A 16902-nucleotide genomic window follows, 5' to 3' on the forward strand; every position below is an offset into this window, starting at 1 on the left:
TCCCAAAGTTTCCGTGCGAATTGTCAAGTTGTACATGAAGTACCATTTAGGCTCATCTTATTGCTGCCCAAATTTACATGCATGCACATCACCATCTTATATCACCCTACACCAAAAATCAGCCCAAATGGCCAAGCCATCCGACTACAGCAAGATCACAAAGCTTTTGTACATAATTTAATTTGTACGGCAAATGTCATCTATACCCATCCACTTTGCCTCAAACTTTGCATACTTAATTATCATCATCCTCTGTAACACTAAGCTCCCTAGTTTTGAAAAACCCACATTCAATTGAGGTCTCCAACTAAAATTGGGTCACCTAATTTTGACCGGGTTAATAATTTCTCAAAGCTCTCACATTCAATTCTTCTATACCATACAATATGCTTCCTAATTTTTAAGGCCTCACTATTAATTGAGGTATTTAATTTAGAATCGGGTCAACCGATTTTGACCGGGTCAACACTTTTTCAAGCTCTTTTATTTAATTATTTTAATTCACTATGTTCCCTAATTTAGAAACTCTTTCATTCAATTGAGGTATTCAATTTTGAATTTGGTTTACTATTTTGATTGAGCCAACGATTTTTCAAATCAATCAGCAGCAACCGGTTTTCCCTTCGGAAAAAATACACTATCACATTTCCTGATTTCGAAACTTCTATATTTTCGAAACTTCTATGGAAAATAAAAACTACGGAAAAAATATACTATCACATTTTCTGATTTCCATGTGGTCGTTGTGTCACGGTTCACAGATGGCAGGAGCGCTCGTCCAGGTGGTCGGCTCGCCGCCTCCCCTTCTGCCCCCGCCGCGCCGCGTGTCCCGCCGCTTCTCCTCCTCCTCCTCCTCTGGCTCTCCCCGCCTCTCCGCTGCCGTGATATAGCCACGGGCTTCCTCCGAGAAGAGCGCGTCGCAGGCGAGGCGAGGCGAGGGGTCGGGGAAGGGAAGGGAAGAGGATGTCGCTGGGGGCGGTGTTCCACGGCGCGCAGCTGATGCTGGATCTGGCGGTGGCCGGGATGTCGCTGATGTTCGCGCTCGGCCTCTTCGCCGTCGTCACCACCGTGCTCTGCTCCGCCGCCTTCCTCCACCACTCCAAGCCCGTCGCGTCGTAGCCGCGAGCTGCCTCCCACCAGGCCCACGACCCCCTCGGCGCATCCTAATCGTAAGCCCGATGCCAAGAATTTCATCCGTTCATTTCAATTCATTCCAAGGTTGTGCCCTCGGCGATGAGAAATACTGGAATGTAGCGCGGTGGAATCGATTTGTCTAGCACTTTAGTGGTGAATTTTGGATGGAATCAAAGAAACAATGTGCTCGCTCCACATGTTCATGCTTCCTGACTGGCTATGTGGATAAGCATGGACGACGCCACGATGGTTTGAGCAGGAGCACGTTGTCGTACTTGGAATCCAGGAAATTGACATTCAGCACGATTCCCCTAGCATTGTGTCCTGTGTTACATTACTTCAGAGTCCGCACCATTTCCCATGACCCCTGTCGCCCTAACATTTTAAGCAATTTTTACTGCCAAATGTGCCATGTGGAGTACATTTGCTAAGGCTGCATTTTGTGTTTAGTCTCACAAATTAATGTGGCAGGTTAGCTCCCCTCGTTGTCCTGGCCTTGTTGTGATTGATAGCTTGGTAGAGAACTCCAAGGAGTCCAAGCTGGAACACCCTGTACGATTCCCTGAAGATTGTGCCTGCTGTTTCTGTTGTTTCTGAGAATATCTGGTGTGAGATTAGGCATGATAGTCATCTGGGTGATTAGGCATATTTCTTTTTGCGACCTTGAGCTGGCTACTGATGCTTTTGAATGAAGTGGCTTTTATGTGTTTGGTCAGAAAAAATAGCATCCGAAAGCTGAGTGAAACGACTTAAAGTTGGGAATTTCACAAATCACCATCCCTGCCTACTTTGGATAACTGTAACTTTCACAACAAAACATCAACTCACAGCCAAAACCATGTGAATTGATTGTGCCCGGTGCTCACCCTCATCTGAATTCTGAAACAACTCAATTATCTCTTTTGCAGTTTTGCTTTGCCCTGTCTTTGCTAGTTCAGTTGAACTCTTTATCTTTTACTAACTGATTACCATTCCCCTTAATAAGTTTTTCATTCTTTTATCTCAGGAGTGAGATTGCTGTTGGGAGGTAATACCTTCTTTTGCATCATTTGCCCAGCAGAAGGTGCTCCATATGCTACTGCTGCTAGTACTGTTGGGAGGGAACTACTGTAGACGCAAAGAGTAGGAATTGCACATATCAGGTGATAGCTGGAGGCTCTTGTACCTTGTATTACTTGTCATGTCTACTTAAGCTGTTCTGTAAACTACACTTGTTTGTACAGTACATTGTTGGTTCGTCTTGTTGAAATCTTCTACATCTTATTGTTTATAAATGTACTGTACATTGTCTAATGCTTCTTATATGGAAGGGCCGGATATTCCTAGGTTTCATGTGCAAATGCCGCATCAGTTGTAGTAAGATTGATCTACTATATATCATAGGATTTGCTTTACTCAAGGGTAAGAAAGATGTGTTAAGGAGATTTGTGTAAATCCTATTAATTTTTGCTCTGTAGCAGTTCATATAACTTAACTGATAGACAATACTCCCTCCGTCCCATAATATAAGAGCAATTTTGACACTACACTAGTGTCAAAAACACTCTTATATTATGCGACAGAGGGAGTACTATATTAGATTGCTCACCAAACGTGAAAAGATTATTGACAGACACATGATAAAGCAGATTTCTATATACGCTTTTTCTGAGTAAATTTTAACACATGCAGATATTCTGACCTATAAAAATATTGGGAAAGCAGAAGGCCATTGAACCGAATTATCTTTTTGGGTTGGTGGCCTCAAACACCTCATTGGGGAGGTGTATCTGGACAAAGTGATCATTAATGTCTATAGAAACATAGGAGAGCATGTAGTGCTTGAATGTCAATATTAAGAATAGGGCAATGAATAATAATTCAAGGGTGACAGATTTGCATAGGAAGAACTAACCTATGAGGTGGCTAACAAATGGACAAAACAATAGAAGGCAATAGCAGGGACCATGACAAGGCCTTCAATTCCTCATGCCTCTGACATCGATTCTAGCTTGATAAGAAAGAAATAGACGAGCAAGGTTTTTACATCCTTTACCAAAAGAAGCTTGTTCTTGATGAGCTACGTCTTCTATTGTGGCCTCTTTTGCTGCTTTTGTCGTCCCCTTTCTTCACCTTGCCCGCCTTTTTGTTGCTGCCGGTCGAGAACTTGGTAAGCGTCTCAGCCTGTTCATCCTTGCCATGTTCATTGCTGCAACCGTCATTTGTCTGACGATCTTTCTCTTCTTTGCCTTCAAGCACCTTCACTTGAGATGTCCCTGTGGAAGCATCAGACGCCAGGGAATCATAATCTCCATCATCATCCGCGTTGTTCTCTTCCTTCCCTTTCCTCCTCTCAGTGATGTAGCCACTGCCATCTTCAACATTGCTCCCTTCACTGCCATTCTCTTTTGCTTCATAGCTGCTCGTGGGGGAGGTCAGGTATATCGTCCACCCAGATTCATTGCTGTTGCACTCTTCGCCGCCATCCCCGGTGATCTGGGAGGATTCCATGACAGGCCACGGGAGCGGGAGACCAAAAGAGAGAAAAGAAAGGCCAAAGAAGAGAGGCAGAACGAGGTCGATGGAGAATTCTGCGAACACCAACTCTTATGCTTCTTCCGAAATCTGAATCTCCTCAACAATGCAGCACTGAAGATGGAGTTGTTCTTGTCTATGCTTCTTGAGCACCCATAACCCGAGAAGAGCACCGGATCCTCCTGCACTCAGCCTTCTTCAGAGGACAGAGAATTCAGAGGGAGGGGCTGGATTGCATGAGAGGGGGGCAAGAATTCTTCAGGGCCGGACCATGTGTATGGCTATGGTGTGTCTGGGGGTGGAGGTGTGTGAAGGAACCGCAGAGAGGATGGCAGTGTGTTTAAATGGGAAAGGGTGGCCTATCCTCGCGAGCTCCAACTGTCACCCATAACTTTCCCCAACCATTTGCGTACCCTCTCCTCTCTTGTCACCAAAGCCAAAGCCAAGGGAGGAGGAGGAGCAGGAGGAGGAGGCATTTTGCTTGCAACGCAGTGTTACAGGTATTTCCATCTGTAGTCCATGTGGCCGTAGCGCCTCGCCCTCATGGTGGGGGCCTGGCAGAGAGGCCGGCCTGGGGAGATTAGATGCACCTGCCTGCCTGCCTGGGTTAGCTAGCCCATGATTTATTAGCATTAGATTAGAAGGTTAAGCATGAGGCTGGCATAGCTCAAAAGGCTCCTGTCGCCGCTGTGTCTGCCTGTCATCCATGCCTGCCAAATGCCTAGCTTGCTCACGGCGTATCTCCACTTCAACAACAGTCTGCAGGACCAGGAGAACATGTCTTTTGTTTGCTTTGGTATTGGTACGTACGTGCTACATGTAGACGGTGGACGAGCAACCAGGCCCAGAGCCACTGGACTTCTCATGTGCTGCCACTCTCGTCGTTGCCTTCTTGGTAAGCCAGAACTCTGCCGTTGCAGGTAAGAGCATCGATCTGTGGTGGATATGGTGAGATGCGGTTGATTGGAACATGATAAAGCGCTTGATAAGTATGTTTATTGCGCCGTGCCTGTTGTTTATTTATCATATTCACATAGCTAGATTCGGCGGATACTGCATGCACGATGATATATGATAGCAGTAAAAGGGATACCAAACTTGATTACGTGACATGCTTTCCTCCAAGCCGGAGAAAGGAACAACCCGGCCCTGGCTTGCTTCTGAAGCTTTCGCCGGGGAGAAAAGGGCTTGGGAGACATGAGGAGGCCGGACCTCGTGGTCCTTGTTGTTTCCATGTCCTAAAAATCAGCCTCTTTTCTTGTCTCCTGCGGTTAACCAAAGGAGAAAAGTTTTGCCCGCGTTGCATCTTGTAATTCTAACTCCGTCGTATGCTTGCTTGCTTGACCTGCGTGCGTCGGCACTGTGGCGCGCGGCAGGAAACCGATCGACGCGACCGGCTGGGCTGTGGCCGGTGGCGCTCCTACAGTGCGTGCATGTGTCTGGATTTTCTTGCCTGTTCCTGTGCGTCGGTCAGCGTTCTCCGTTGCCACGCGCTCCGTCCTGTGGCCGGCTGTTCCGCTTCCACGTGCACGTATGTGCACCTGGTCGGGTCACCAGTACGGCGATCGGAGCCCGGCCGCTCAGGTTCACCGCACGGACGGACGCTCGCTGTGGGCGGCCGGCCGTGCCCCTACCCCTACACCGCTACCACCCTCGGCCGGCCGGCCGGTGGGACGTCGCGGGGGAGTTCACGTGGGTACGGTGCAGTCGGTGGCAAGCAACGACGACGAACAGCTGCAAGGCTTTGGAGTGACTCGACGACCACCACGACTCTGCAGGTCTCTGAACCAGATGGTGGCTACCAGTAGATACGTGCCCTGGCCGTGGTGCAAACAGAGGGTGGACACGCCTGTAACTCGTGCCCGTGCTCGGGTAGTTGGTGGGCGGAGCACACGCGCCCTTGCCCCCCGCATCACCTGTCCGAGTCGAGTTGAAGGCCGCCGCCCGGCGAACTGTGACGGGTACAGGGCGGCCATGCACGTCGGGCTCGCGAGTCTAATCGGCCGCTGTTGCTCACTGATTTCTCTGCTCTGCTGCTGTCGTCGCTTGCCAGTGGCAGAAACCAATGGATGCGTCTGCTGGTCCTGGTTGGTTGCCCTAACAATGCTGCTCGACGTGCTGGCTGGTGTTGGTGCTAGTCAGAGCAGAGGCCTGCCGTTGCGTGGTGTCCACGGGGCGTCGGTGAGCGCGCGCGCGGTGTCCGGGAACGAACGGGCGTGCCTTTCCACGTGCGGCGGCCCCCGTTGACATGTGCACGGCTTCGATCGGGGATTCGGGCAGGGCCGATCAGCCGTTCGGGAGAGCCTCCCTGTGCGTTAGACAGCAGAGTACAGCCTTGTTTGATGTCGCAAGGTTTTCTTGGCGTTCAGGCGATCCAGCTTAAAAAGGCGTTGGAGACGCTATGATAAAGTCAGATTTAGGCAAAATTTTAAAGAGAAAAGTATACTTTTCATCCCTTAATTCTTGGTGAAGTCTAGATTTGGTCCCTCAACTTCAAAATCGGACAACTTGCGCCCTTAACTACTGAAACCGGCCAGGATTCATCCCTGATCACGGTTTTGACCGGTTTTGGTGTTGTCCCAACCCGGTTTTGACCGTGCCGACTCAATTTCGCATACCTTTTTCAAGTCCGTTTAATGTTTTCAAATTCGGGTATTTTTTTCAAATACGTGAACTTTTTAAAAATTTGTGTACTTTTCCAAATCTGCGTACTTTTTCCAAGTTCACGTACTTTTTTTAAATCCACGTACTTCTTTAAAGTTCCTGTGGTTTTTTTTAAATTCATGTAATTTTTAAAAATTGACATACTTATTCCTATTCACGTATATTTTTTTGGGTTTGAAAATTTTATGTGAAATTGAAAACGTATGCGGATTTGAATATCTTCGCGAATTAGAAAAAAAATGTGTGGATTTGAAAATTTATGTCAACTTGAAATAAGTATGTGAATTTCAAACAAAGTTCATGGATTGGAAAGGAACACGGATTTGAAAAAAATACACGAACTTTAAAAAGTATGCGGATTTGAAACAAGTACGCGAATTTTAAAAATAGATGGATTTGAAAAAAAATACTTGGATTCGATAAAATTACACGAAGTTGAAAAAATACACTGATTTGAGAAAATTACGCAAATTAAAAAAATCATGGATTTGGAAAAGTACACAAATTTCAAAATAGTTCACAGATTTGAAAAAGGTATGTTTATTTTTGAAAAAATTGCACGACCTTGAAAAACTATGTGGATTTGAAAAGAGTATGTGAATTTTAAAAAGTTCACGGATATGAAAAAATTACGCGAATTTTAGTCGGCACCGGTCAAAACCGGGGTCTGTCAGCACCAAAACCGGTCAAAATCGAGACCAGGGACAAACCTTGTCCGGTTTCGTTAGTTGGGGGTGCAAGTTGTCCGGTTTTGGAGTTGAGGGACCAAATCTAGACTTCATCAAGAGTTGAGAGACGAAAAGTATACTTTTCTCAATTTTAAAGTAGGATTGAATCATGCCAATCTTTGATTAAAGAGTCAAAACAGTGAGCCTGTCGCATAAGCCAAGAAGCTCCAGTGAAGGCATCTCCAACCGCAGACCCTCAAACCACCCGCAATCGTTCAGATTGCACGGGTCTGGAGGTGTGTTGCCACCCAACGCGTCCTGCATCGGTTCGCCAAGCAGTTCGTACATGCTTTTTCGGTCAAACCGGAGACAAAGTTGGGTGGGGGGGGGGGGGCACTTGCCCACATTCATACTGCTGTAGAGCGGACGCTCCCCATTGATGTTGGTCCAGAGCGGCCGCGACCTCTCACTGCCGGCCGAGAGAGCGCTACCCGCTGCACGCCCGGCTGAACACGCCTCCTTGTCACATTCAAACGGACGCTATTTGCCCACCTTCCTCCATTAAACCAGCGCGTGTGCCGAGAAAACTACTTCGGCCGCACATCGGTTCGCTAGCCGATCGACATTAAACACAACGCTGGTTGGCTCCGGGCCTCCACACGCTATTTAAACAATGCCAGCCGCTGTGCAAACAATCACACCACACCTCCGCTCCCCATCTCCTCCTTGCACCATTCTCTCCGCACTCTCCATGGCATACGGCGAGCAGGAAAAGGAGTTCTCTGCATAAAAGCCGGCTGGTGGCCCGCCGAGTTTGCTAGAAACGAGTCAATCAACTCTGCTCCACCTCCCTCGCCGCTCCAGGCCGTTGTAGGCCAGCTTGTGGAGGAGGCCGCTCCAAGCCAACGCGTGATTCAGCAAACTCGCCGCTCCAAGCCACCTCGTTGTGGGGTGGCGAGTTGCTCCAGGCCGACACGCGGGGGAGCATGACAGCACAGGCATCGTGGCTGCCATGGATGAGGCCATGTCGTACCGCTTCTCCCGTGCCTGCGACCGCGTCATCCGCCGCCAACATTGGTGGAACCGCGCCCTGACGGCGTAGAAAGAAGCCGGCTTCACGGATATCGACAATGCGGCGGCCAACACGTCCGCGTCTGCCACCATCAACGACAAAAATTAGAACATGGGAGGTCGTCTCCGCTTGGGTCCAACGAAGGCCACCGTCACGGCATCGCCAGCGTGCACAGCTGGTGACTTGCCCACTCGCAGGGCATCATTGCCCCCCCCCTATCCCCAAACCAGCCCTCATTCATACTTCACGGAAGCGAAGGGCACCATTCCCCTCCGGCAGACTCGTATTGTCCGGTGCCACTCCAATGAGCGGCACTGTCGAACAAGGGGGAGCGGTCATTTGCGCTGAAGCATATACCTCTGGGGTCACGGTAGTCCGATAAGCGGGCTATCGGACATGAGAAAGACAAGGAAGATCCATCGCGGCTGGCCGTAGATTAGTTTAAGGTATCCATATCATGGGAATGGATGTCCGCGAGCAACGGTCGTAGACTAGTTTTACTTTAGTCCGGCACAGTTTTTAATTAAAATATGTCTGAAATGTAAATGTTCTTGTCTGGTTGGTATGAATATCATCCGGTTTGAATGAAGTTTGTCCGGTTTGTTTAAACAATGCATGAAATGTATGCGGGCAGCGTTGGATAGCTGGCTTTCGCATGCGTGTCCATGGATTGGTCTTCACCTTTTCGTGAACGAGTGCGGAAGTAAATTTACGGGTCAGCGTTGAAGATGTCCTGATACTTCTATTTAATTTTTTTGCTCATCCGCCTTCAGGGTATTAAAGAAAAATGCCTACAATACTGACTGATCTTTGCATGGGTCACTCTCAGTCTTAGTGCTCACTTCGGACGCTCCGTTCCAGCACCTTCAGAAGAGTCGACCTCATCATCTCTTAGATCTTGCCCCCCAACTCCGCTAGACTCTCAGGCTAGACAAACCAAATACGTAGCAATCATGTGACCGGGTGAATAAAAGTTTTATACCACCTCTGTTCACCCTTTTTATAAGACCTTGAAGACATTTCAGACAGGATGCAAAGTAGTTTATTTTTAGTTGTAACGACTTATAAAAATAAACGGAGGGAGTACTAGTAACTATTAAGACCTACACCCACTTATGTACATCATGCAATGGTAAGAATGAGGCCGGCTAAATGATCATACAACTAAGCTGCTTGACCGAGTCCTATGAAAGTATCAACCACAGAGAAGTACCTCTCTGTTTTTTGGTAACCCGTAGCTGATCACAACCACAGATGACCCCAGGTGAACAGTAAAAGGTGAAAAAACAAGCATGTCTTGTGAAAATCTCAGCAGAGTGACATTTCTTCCGTATCTCTAATACTATGTAAATATGCAGTTCTATCACATGGCTTGAAAGTTGAAACAGAAAAGTCTAGAATCAGTTATCGCTCACATGACACGAACTGCAAGGCTCCACAACAATCAAGTTGACATTACAGGGTACTTGGGGCTTGATGCGTCTTCTTATAGCCACGAGCGCTTTCTGGGCTTGTAGGACATCACGCGTGTCCATGGAGAAGCACCTGCCGCTTCTGCATGAGGAACACCTAGAGTAACCATAGGTGGTGTCCAGCGTCAGGCACTCAAGCGAAGCTGTGTGCTTCAGCATACGACAGGTTAGCTCAATCAAGCTTTCAGCAGAGTAAAAACTATAGATCGTCACATTCTTGAGGCTGCCATGGCGAAATTCTTGCTCCCGCGTCAAATGTGAAACATCACAATGAATCCTACCGCAGCCTCTGTTAACACAGTTCATAATCCTCGCTGACTGCAAGGACACAATATGTTAATGTCAACTACTTCTCACGAAATGACAATAGTTCTAGATGAACCGTCTGAAATAAAAATGGGCTCAACGACAAGATTAGCATGAGACGCGCCTTATTTATGTATGTTACTAAATACTCCACTTGTTCATAAATAAATTATGTTCTGAGCATCGTTACAATCTCAAATATGCATGTTTGACCGTTACTTTACATACAACTATTTTAATATAAAAAAATTGATATTGTGTGATCCCTGACAAATCTAATGGAACAACTGTAACCTGACCGGTCAAAATGGTTTACTATATCGAGGAGAGTTGACAAAGTTTGATTGCAAGCTTTCTAGGTGTCTTGTATTTATGAAAAGAGATACTGTTATTTTCTAAATTACTTAGAAGTGAAAATAGAAACCTATGATCAGCTAAAGACAATAGGCATGACAATCAGAGCTATTTAATAAACAGACTTTGTAAAGAAACAGTAATAATACTCAATTGTTAAATCAATGGCTATATAACAGGACTTACCCTCAAGACGAGAGTCTCCAAGGCAGGAGAAGCGTCAAGAAAAGCTAACAGAGACAAATAATCATATTCATCTACTGCCGAGACAGCGGGAAGAGAAATATTCAAGTACTTGAGGTGGTGGAATTTTCCGGGCACCATTGGTGTGCTCACCTGCTGAAGAAAGAGGTGCCGAGATTAGTATGTCCCCTGATATAACAACTCCTCGCAGAACCAAGGAATTTAAGTTTAGAGGATCCGCTGGAGATGCTCTTATTATGGAATACAAAACCAAGGAATTGACGGTCTAAAGTCTCAGATTATGCATACCTCGTGTGGCAACAACGATATGTTAAGGACTTCAACACCGGGTGTGATTGATGGAAGCTTGCCGAGAGCATAACTTGGGGATGCAGGTGATATTCGGAGCTGCTTCACTTGAGATGAACCGTCTCCCAGTGAGACTGAGAAATCCACTTGGTCGCCAAGTCCAAGGTCGACACTAGAGATATCTGGGGCATTGCTCTCAATTGCATGTAGCATCTCACACTCAAACACCTCCACGGACCTGAGGTGCCGCAGCAGGCAAGGTATCTTCAAGCAGATGATCTCACCACAACAAGAGAGTAGCAGATGCCTCAAAGCCAAAGAATTAGAAAGGAAGTACCCCAACTCATCGTCACCGATGCGCACGGACCGCAGGTGCAATCTCGTCAGGCAACCAAGTCCGGCGGTGGGATGGAAACTAGAATTGGTGAGTTTAAGATACCGAATCGACCGCCCGCTCTCGCCTGATAAAAGCGAGCACGGGAAGTTGTAGTCTGTTCTGCAGTGCCGGAATGAGGGCAGCATCACGGTGAGTTCTTGGATACCGGGTGCAATGGCAGTCTTGAGGAACCTGTCGACGTAAGAGGTGTCGAGTCTGTTCCAGTTCCAGGGGAGGTGAAGCTCAAGCGTCTTCACTCCGATGCCTGAATGATTTCCAAAGATATGGTCAATTCTGCTTAGAAGATCCATTGCTCCTTCGTCCACCGTGGCTGCTTTTCCAATCAAACCGAGTTGTTTCATACCGAAGGTGAGATTGGGATAGTGTCTCCAGGAACGTCGAAATGACCGAGACACGCACGCAGCAAGTGCGGCGTCTCGCAGCGGCATTAGGGCATGTATATGATGCACGACATCCTGCAGGCAGAAGCAAGGGAGGAGAAATCAGCATTGGCATTGTAAAATCAGAATGATGGCATCAATAATCAGTAATGGGGCAAAAAGAAAAAACGATCCATATGTAGTGGCACTATAATCTTATGTTAAGAAAGTGGACTAGAACATGACTGTGGTCAGTAGCTGGTTAGAGATGGTTCATGTTTACTTCTACAGTAGGACGATGGCATCACTGGGCTAATAGTGCAACATTCTTCTGAAACACAAACTTGGTGTGGTTAACCAACTGAAATAAACATGTACTGTAGCAAGCTTGACATCCGTCTGGATATTTGGCACCCCACTAACTAGGTCTAATTAAGACGAGAAACAATGTTGCAATTCCTTTGACCAAACAGAACTGGAATAGTCTCGGAGCATAATGTACAGTCAAAGCAAACAATTTCTCCCTCCGTCCGGAATGATAAGACGTTCTAACTTTTCTATGAATCGGATGTGTATATAGGCGCGTTTTAGTGTGTTTGTTTGCTTGTTTCAGTCTATATTTTGTCTATTTTGAAACATCCAAAACATCTTACAGTGGCGAACGAAGGTAGTACGTACCTCAGAAAGGCTGTTCCATGATGAGTTGATTCCGTTGTGAGAGTTTGAACCAGTGCCGTCGTCGTCGTCGTAATCGTCGTCATATTGTTGGTAGGGTGGGCACTTCCGTTTAACTGCCGAGGAGCCCGAGTCGCCTGAAATACAGTGACCCTGAGGGGTTATAATTGGGAACATACGAGAGTAACAACATCAAGATTACGGCACCCCGCCGTGGCGTCACCGAGATCCAGAGGTTTTAGCTCTTGGGCAAGGGCATCAACAGTTTTTTTTTTGGCGAAAGAACAGTTTTTAGAATCGCTAGGTCGCAGGGTCAAATCCACACGACCACACCCACGATTGTAGGAGTTGGAAACCCTCCAAATTCTACAATACCTACATCTACATGACTCGAGGATCAACTGATAACAAATTAAGAGGCCGAGGCAAGGAAGAGCTAGCTTACCGCGGGATTGGGTGGACTCCACCATGCCCGGCGCGATCAAGGGCGACCACCGGAGAGGAGGAGGGGAGGAGATCGCGGCGAGGAGCCGCACGCTTTGGCTGCCCGCGGTTCCCTCGTCAAAACCAAACTGAAAGGCGCTCGTACCCCCATCGATGCGATCCACTTTATATTATTTTTTTTGAAACGGAGGCAAAAAATTTGCCTCATCGATTAATTAAGAAGAAGAGAATGGGCGAAAACCGATACATATAGATCACATGCGGACTACTCGCTAACAAAGAAACTCCATGACCTCACGGTCAACCCGACAAATATGCATAACACGCAACAACCACAAACCCTGGCACTTCTATGTCGCAAAGAAACCCTCAACAAAACCAATGTTGAATACATCAGACGCCAAGAAATCCATGGAGACGAGCCACTCGGAGATGGAGGACGAATAGACTGAATATTCTCCATTAAGCAGCCGCAGACGCCTTATCAATGGCGCCACTCTTCTTGCCTATGCTCCCGAGAGCCTTCTTCACCTTCTTTATTTTGCCTATAGAAACCTCATCCACGAGGAGGCAAGCAATCACATTGCGAGACCCAGGACAAGTTGCCTCCAAAGAGTCGAGCAAACGATCAAGTTTTTTCACGAAGACCACCTCATCAATGCATGCGAACATAGCGTCACGGTCAAAGATGGGCGACCGAATGGGCTTCGGCGCCTCAGAAGTAGCTGCCAAAGCGTGAGAGTGGATTTTCTACCATGCACGGTATGCATCCATCTCCTCTTTTATTGCTGTGTGGGCCCACTAATATCATCAGTGTTTTGTCTACTCACTCAGTTTCATTCAAATAAATAGACATCTCATGTATGTTTGATTTACGTTCTGTTTGCACAATTCTATTTTTCCTTACAAGATTCTTAAAACAAGACTAATATTGAATATATTTTTAGAAATTAACTTTTAAACAACTAAATAACCATGCTCAAACTTGTTTCATAAATTTTTAATTACATGTGAAAAAATAAAAAATGTTTCATTCTATTTCTTAAAAATATATTACTGTTTCACTATGGCTCGTCATGTTTCGTATCATAATTTTACGTTGTGTACCAATGTGTATCAAACTGATTCTTATTAATTTAACACTGTTTACCATGTTTCAGAGCTTCAATTTTAAAATTGTTGAAATATATTAAAAATTGGTCTTATATTAAAGTTCTCGTTGTCATAAACACAAATATGCAAACGGGTCATAAATTGTACTTTGGTTTAAAAGATAAAATAGATTTTAACTTGGCAATAAAATGCAAAAGCATGGGATGGTGGAGTCTAACCAGAACAGTGTGCTTTCATGTGGTCAGAGAAAGACGTAACCAACTACTAGCCGTATCAAACAATCGATGCATTGCATGTCATCAGATCTCCAAATTAAATCAACGGCTCTCACATGCATGGGACATCCCGTGCATGGAAGAATTGTTTTTTCTCGCCAAAGCGTCGACTTTATATTATGTTACCTACGTATATGCGTGGCGTTGTAGTACCGTACAAGCAGCTTTGTGTTACACACGTAGCAATGTGTGATTGGATGGTTAGGAGGCAGTATCCCCCAGCCTATTAAGGTTCAAATCAGTCTCTCAAAGATGCACATAGGAGTAGGTTGTGCGTGTGTGTATTCATAGGAATAAGTGTATGCATGTATATATGAACGCTTGAGTCTGTATCGTGTTAAAAAAATATCTTAGAATTTTTTAAATGGAAGAAAGAGTTATTTTCATCCGTGTGTTTGAGCAATACGTCTATCACTCTTACTACTCCTTCCATTTTTGTATACAAGGCCATTATCAAAATTACAATTTGCAGCTATACAAGGCCACTAACACCAATCGAGATAAAATTAATGATGTTTTCCTCGTACTAGCAACCGAGGACATTAATGTCTCATGCATGCATGCGGGGGTGAGAAGATTGGTTTGAATGCACCGCATTACAATCAACCAACGAGGAGTGAGAGAGTTGGAGGTCTTGGTGCTCGCATTTATTCTTGGATTTATTTCAAGATTTCCGGCGATGCGTATTCAGTGGAAGGAGACGTTCCCGTCGACAACGAGGTGTCTATGATGACTTCGTAAATTTCAAGATGATACACCGGCTCAGTCTTTCGAAGGTGCTCATAGGGATAAGGTGTGCGTGTGTGCGTTCATAGGGGTGAGTATATGCCTGTGTATATGAACGCTTGCGTCTGTACTGTGTTCCAAAAAAAACAAGGAGTGAGATAGTTATCTTGTTGTGCGTTATAGAGACAAATACACATTAATTAATGGGAAACTCTTACCATCACCCGGCGGATCGTGGCGTTCACGTCCGCCGCCTCCCCTGCCTCACACGTGTCCCAGTGAGATTCCATACACTATCCTCTGTCGAACGCGCTTCTACAATAGAAACTATGTTTTCGAAACATATATAGCGTTGCGATGATCTATGACAAATCTACGTTTTGTGATAAAATATCTCTTATGAATTTTTTCTGCAACAAGACATCGGTTGAAATTTTTTTTGCAACAAACACTCAGTTGCAAAAAAATGCAACAAAACAATTGTTGCAGAAAAATTCTGCAACAAGACCTATGTTGTAGAAATAATCCTACGGCGGCATTGATCCTCAAAAAAAAAAATCCTGCAACAAGACCTGTGTTGCAGAAGTAATCTTGCAAGAAGGCCTGGGTTGCAATAATGAAGGCACGTCCGAGCGCTCGATGCGGCACATATCACAGATTTGATGCCTAGCACGCCTCTTAATTAATACGTCAAGCGAGGAGAAAGAACTAGTTTGCAACATTGACTTAAGTGGCCATTAGTTTCTACCTTGATACTACGGCGAAGTGGAGGCGGTTGGCGAGGTGCCGAATCCCGCCCTGCAGCGTGGCGGCCGCGACGCGTTGCTCCTCGAGGTCGCGCTCGCCCGACCAGCGCTTCGGCCCGACGGTTGGAGACCTCGCGGCACAGCCGCCGCTCCATGATGCCGTCATCTCCAGAAATGGCAACGGGACCCGGCTCCCCTGCCAGTCTCGACGACGCGGAGACGGTCGGCGTGGTGCCGACACCCAACCAGGCGAGTGGCGGCCGTGGAGCGTTGCTTCTCATGGTGGCGCGCGGCACCACACTCGCACGCCATCCCCACACCACTCCGACCGCCGGACGGCCGTCGCCTCCGTCCTCCGCCTCCGCCTGCCCAACGCCGGCCGTCTCATCTTCAAAAATCAGCGAGAAGGGAGAGAAAGTAGTACTGACGGAGTGGGGGCTAATTTTTTTTAAATAATACATTTTTTTATTAATTTGCACAAATATTACGCCCACAAAATAATTTTCAAAAATAATACACCGTCGGCCTGCAACAGGCCGAGTGGACCTAGTCGGCCCGTAGCAGGCCGACTGAGATCCTATCGGCTTGCAGCTGGCCGATTGGCCTATCGGCCACCAGTTCAGGTCCAATCGGCCAGTAGTGGGCTGACAGGGCCTAATTGGCATGCTGTGGGCCGACAGGGACTAATTGGCCTGCTGTGGACCGACAGGTGCATGCCACCATTTTTGTCCCGAACGATCCCCGGATTTTTTTATAAACTATGACGTATTTCGCGCAACCCTTTCCCCGCAATATTTTCCCGCCATATGTTCGCGCCAACTCTTTCCCGCCACTCGTTTCCCGCCATATGTTCGCGCCAACTCTTTCCCGCCATCCGTTTCCCGCCATATGTTCGCGCCAACTCTTTCCCGCCACCCGTTTCCCGCCAATCGTTTCCCGCCATACCGCAGTCGTTTTTCCCCGCCATTTTCTCATCCCTACCTATAAACCCCCCTTCAGACAGAGGAGGATAAGCATTCCAGTGTAGTGTAGTTGAGATGTCTCATTATCCTTTCGATCGTAGTTTTCACCCTGAGATCAGCAGGACTCTTTTGAGGCTAGCTACCGATTTCAGGATGGACAATAGGATAGTTCCATGGGACGAACTCACCGGTAGTGACACCATAATGAATGAGTTGGCTCACGAATTACGTATGTCTGGGTGGCCTGAAAGGACCTATGAGGAGGTAGGTATAGAACTTTTTAGGTTGCATGCAAGGTGAAAGAAGGTAGTGGAGCCGGAGAGTGAAACTTTCAGAAGGACTGCAGAAAAGCATCCATTTTTATGGACTGAGAAGAGCGAGGACGAAGATGATATCTTCATGCCGCCGCTTCCGGGTTCTGCATCGTCAAAGAGCAAGAGTTTTGCATCGTCCAAGGGCAAGAGTACTGCATCCTCGAAGGGCAAGAGTTCTGCATCGTCCAAGGATAAGAGTTCTGCATCCTCGAAGG

General features: G+C 46.7%; 2 protein-coding genes and 1 long non-coding RNA gene across 4 annotated transcripts; 1 reads left to right on the forward strand and 2 right to left on the reverse strand.

Moving 5' to 3' along the window:
• The first annotated feature begins 744 nt into the window (after nucleotides 1-744).
• Nucleotides 745-2427, forward strand: LOC123104064 (uncharacterized). The gene is made up of 2 exons (XR_006450113.1): nucleotides 745-1169; nucleotides 2141-2427. It is a non-coding gene; the product is annotated as an uncharacterized lncRNA (long non-coding RNA).
• A 228-nt stretch (nucleotides 2428-2655) lies between these two features.
• LOC123104063 (protein SOB FIVE-LIKE 4-like) lies at nucleotides 2656-4561 on the reverse strand. Its single transcript, XM_044525781.1, has one exon. The coding sequence runs from the start codon at nucleotides 3622-3624 to the stop codon at nucleotides 3166-3168; it is 459 nt and encodes a 152-aa protein (XP_044381716.1). The 5' UTR covers nucleotides 3625-4561; the 3' UTR covers nucleotides 2656-3165.
• A 4752-nt stretch (nucleotides 4562-9313) lies between these two features.
• On the reverse strand, nucleotides 9314-12747 carry LOC123104066 (uncharacterized). Of its 2 annotated transcripts, none has more exons than XM_044525784.1 (5): nucleotides 12553-12747; nucleotides 12111-12244; nucleotides 10677-11528; nucleotides 10371-10520; nucleotides 9314-9842 (listed from the first exon to the last, which is right to left on the reverse strand). In XM_044525784.1, exons 1-5 carry the CDS (start codon nucleotides 12575-12577, stop codon nucleotides 9453-9455), a joined length of 1551 nt encoding a protein of 516 aa, XP_044381719.1. In that variant the 5' UTR covers nucleotides 12578-12747; the 3' UTR covers nucleotides 9314-9452. The 2 variants fall into 2 exon arrangements, with proteins under 2 accessions (XP_044381719.1, XP_044381718.1); XM_044525783.1 differs by having other exon boundaries at nucleotides 9316-9842; nucleotides 10371-10523.
• Between the last annotated feature and the right edge of the window lie 4155 nt (nucleotides 12748-16902).

This window comes from Triticum aestivum, chromosome 5A, assembly GCF_018294505.1.
Source record: "Triticum aestivum cultivar Chinese Spring chromosome 5A, IWGSC CS RefSeq v2.1, whole genome shotgun sequence".
NCBI lineage: Eukaryota > Viridiplantae > Streptophyta > Magnoliopsida > Poales > Poaceae > Triticum > Triticum aestivum.

Coding starts and splice junctions, on each gene's coding strand:
- LOC123104063 (XM_044525781.1), bottom strand. CDS start 3,624: ATGGAATCCTCCCAGATCACCGGGGATGGCGGCGAAGAGTGCAACAGC.
- LOC123104066 (XM_044525783.1), bottom strand. CDS start 12,577: ATGGTGGAGTCCACCCAATCCCGCG. Junction 11,529..12,110: donor CATGGAACAGCCTTTCTGAG/GTACGTACTACC, acceptor TTCTGCCTGCAG/GATGTCGTGCATCATATACA. Junction 9,843..10,370: donor TGGAGACTCTCGTCTTGAGG/GTAAGTCCTGTT, acceptor GTGTCCTTGCAG/TCAGCGAGGATTATGAACTG.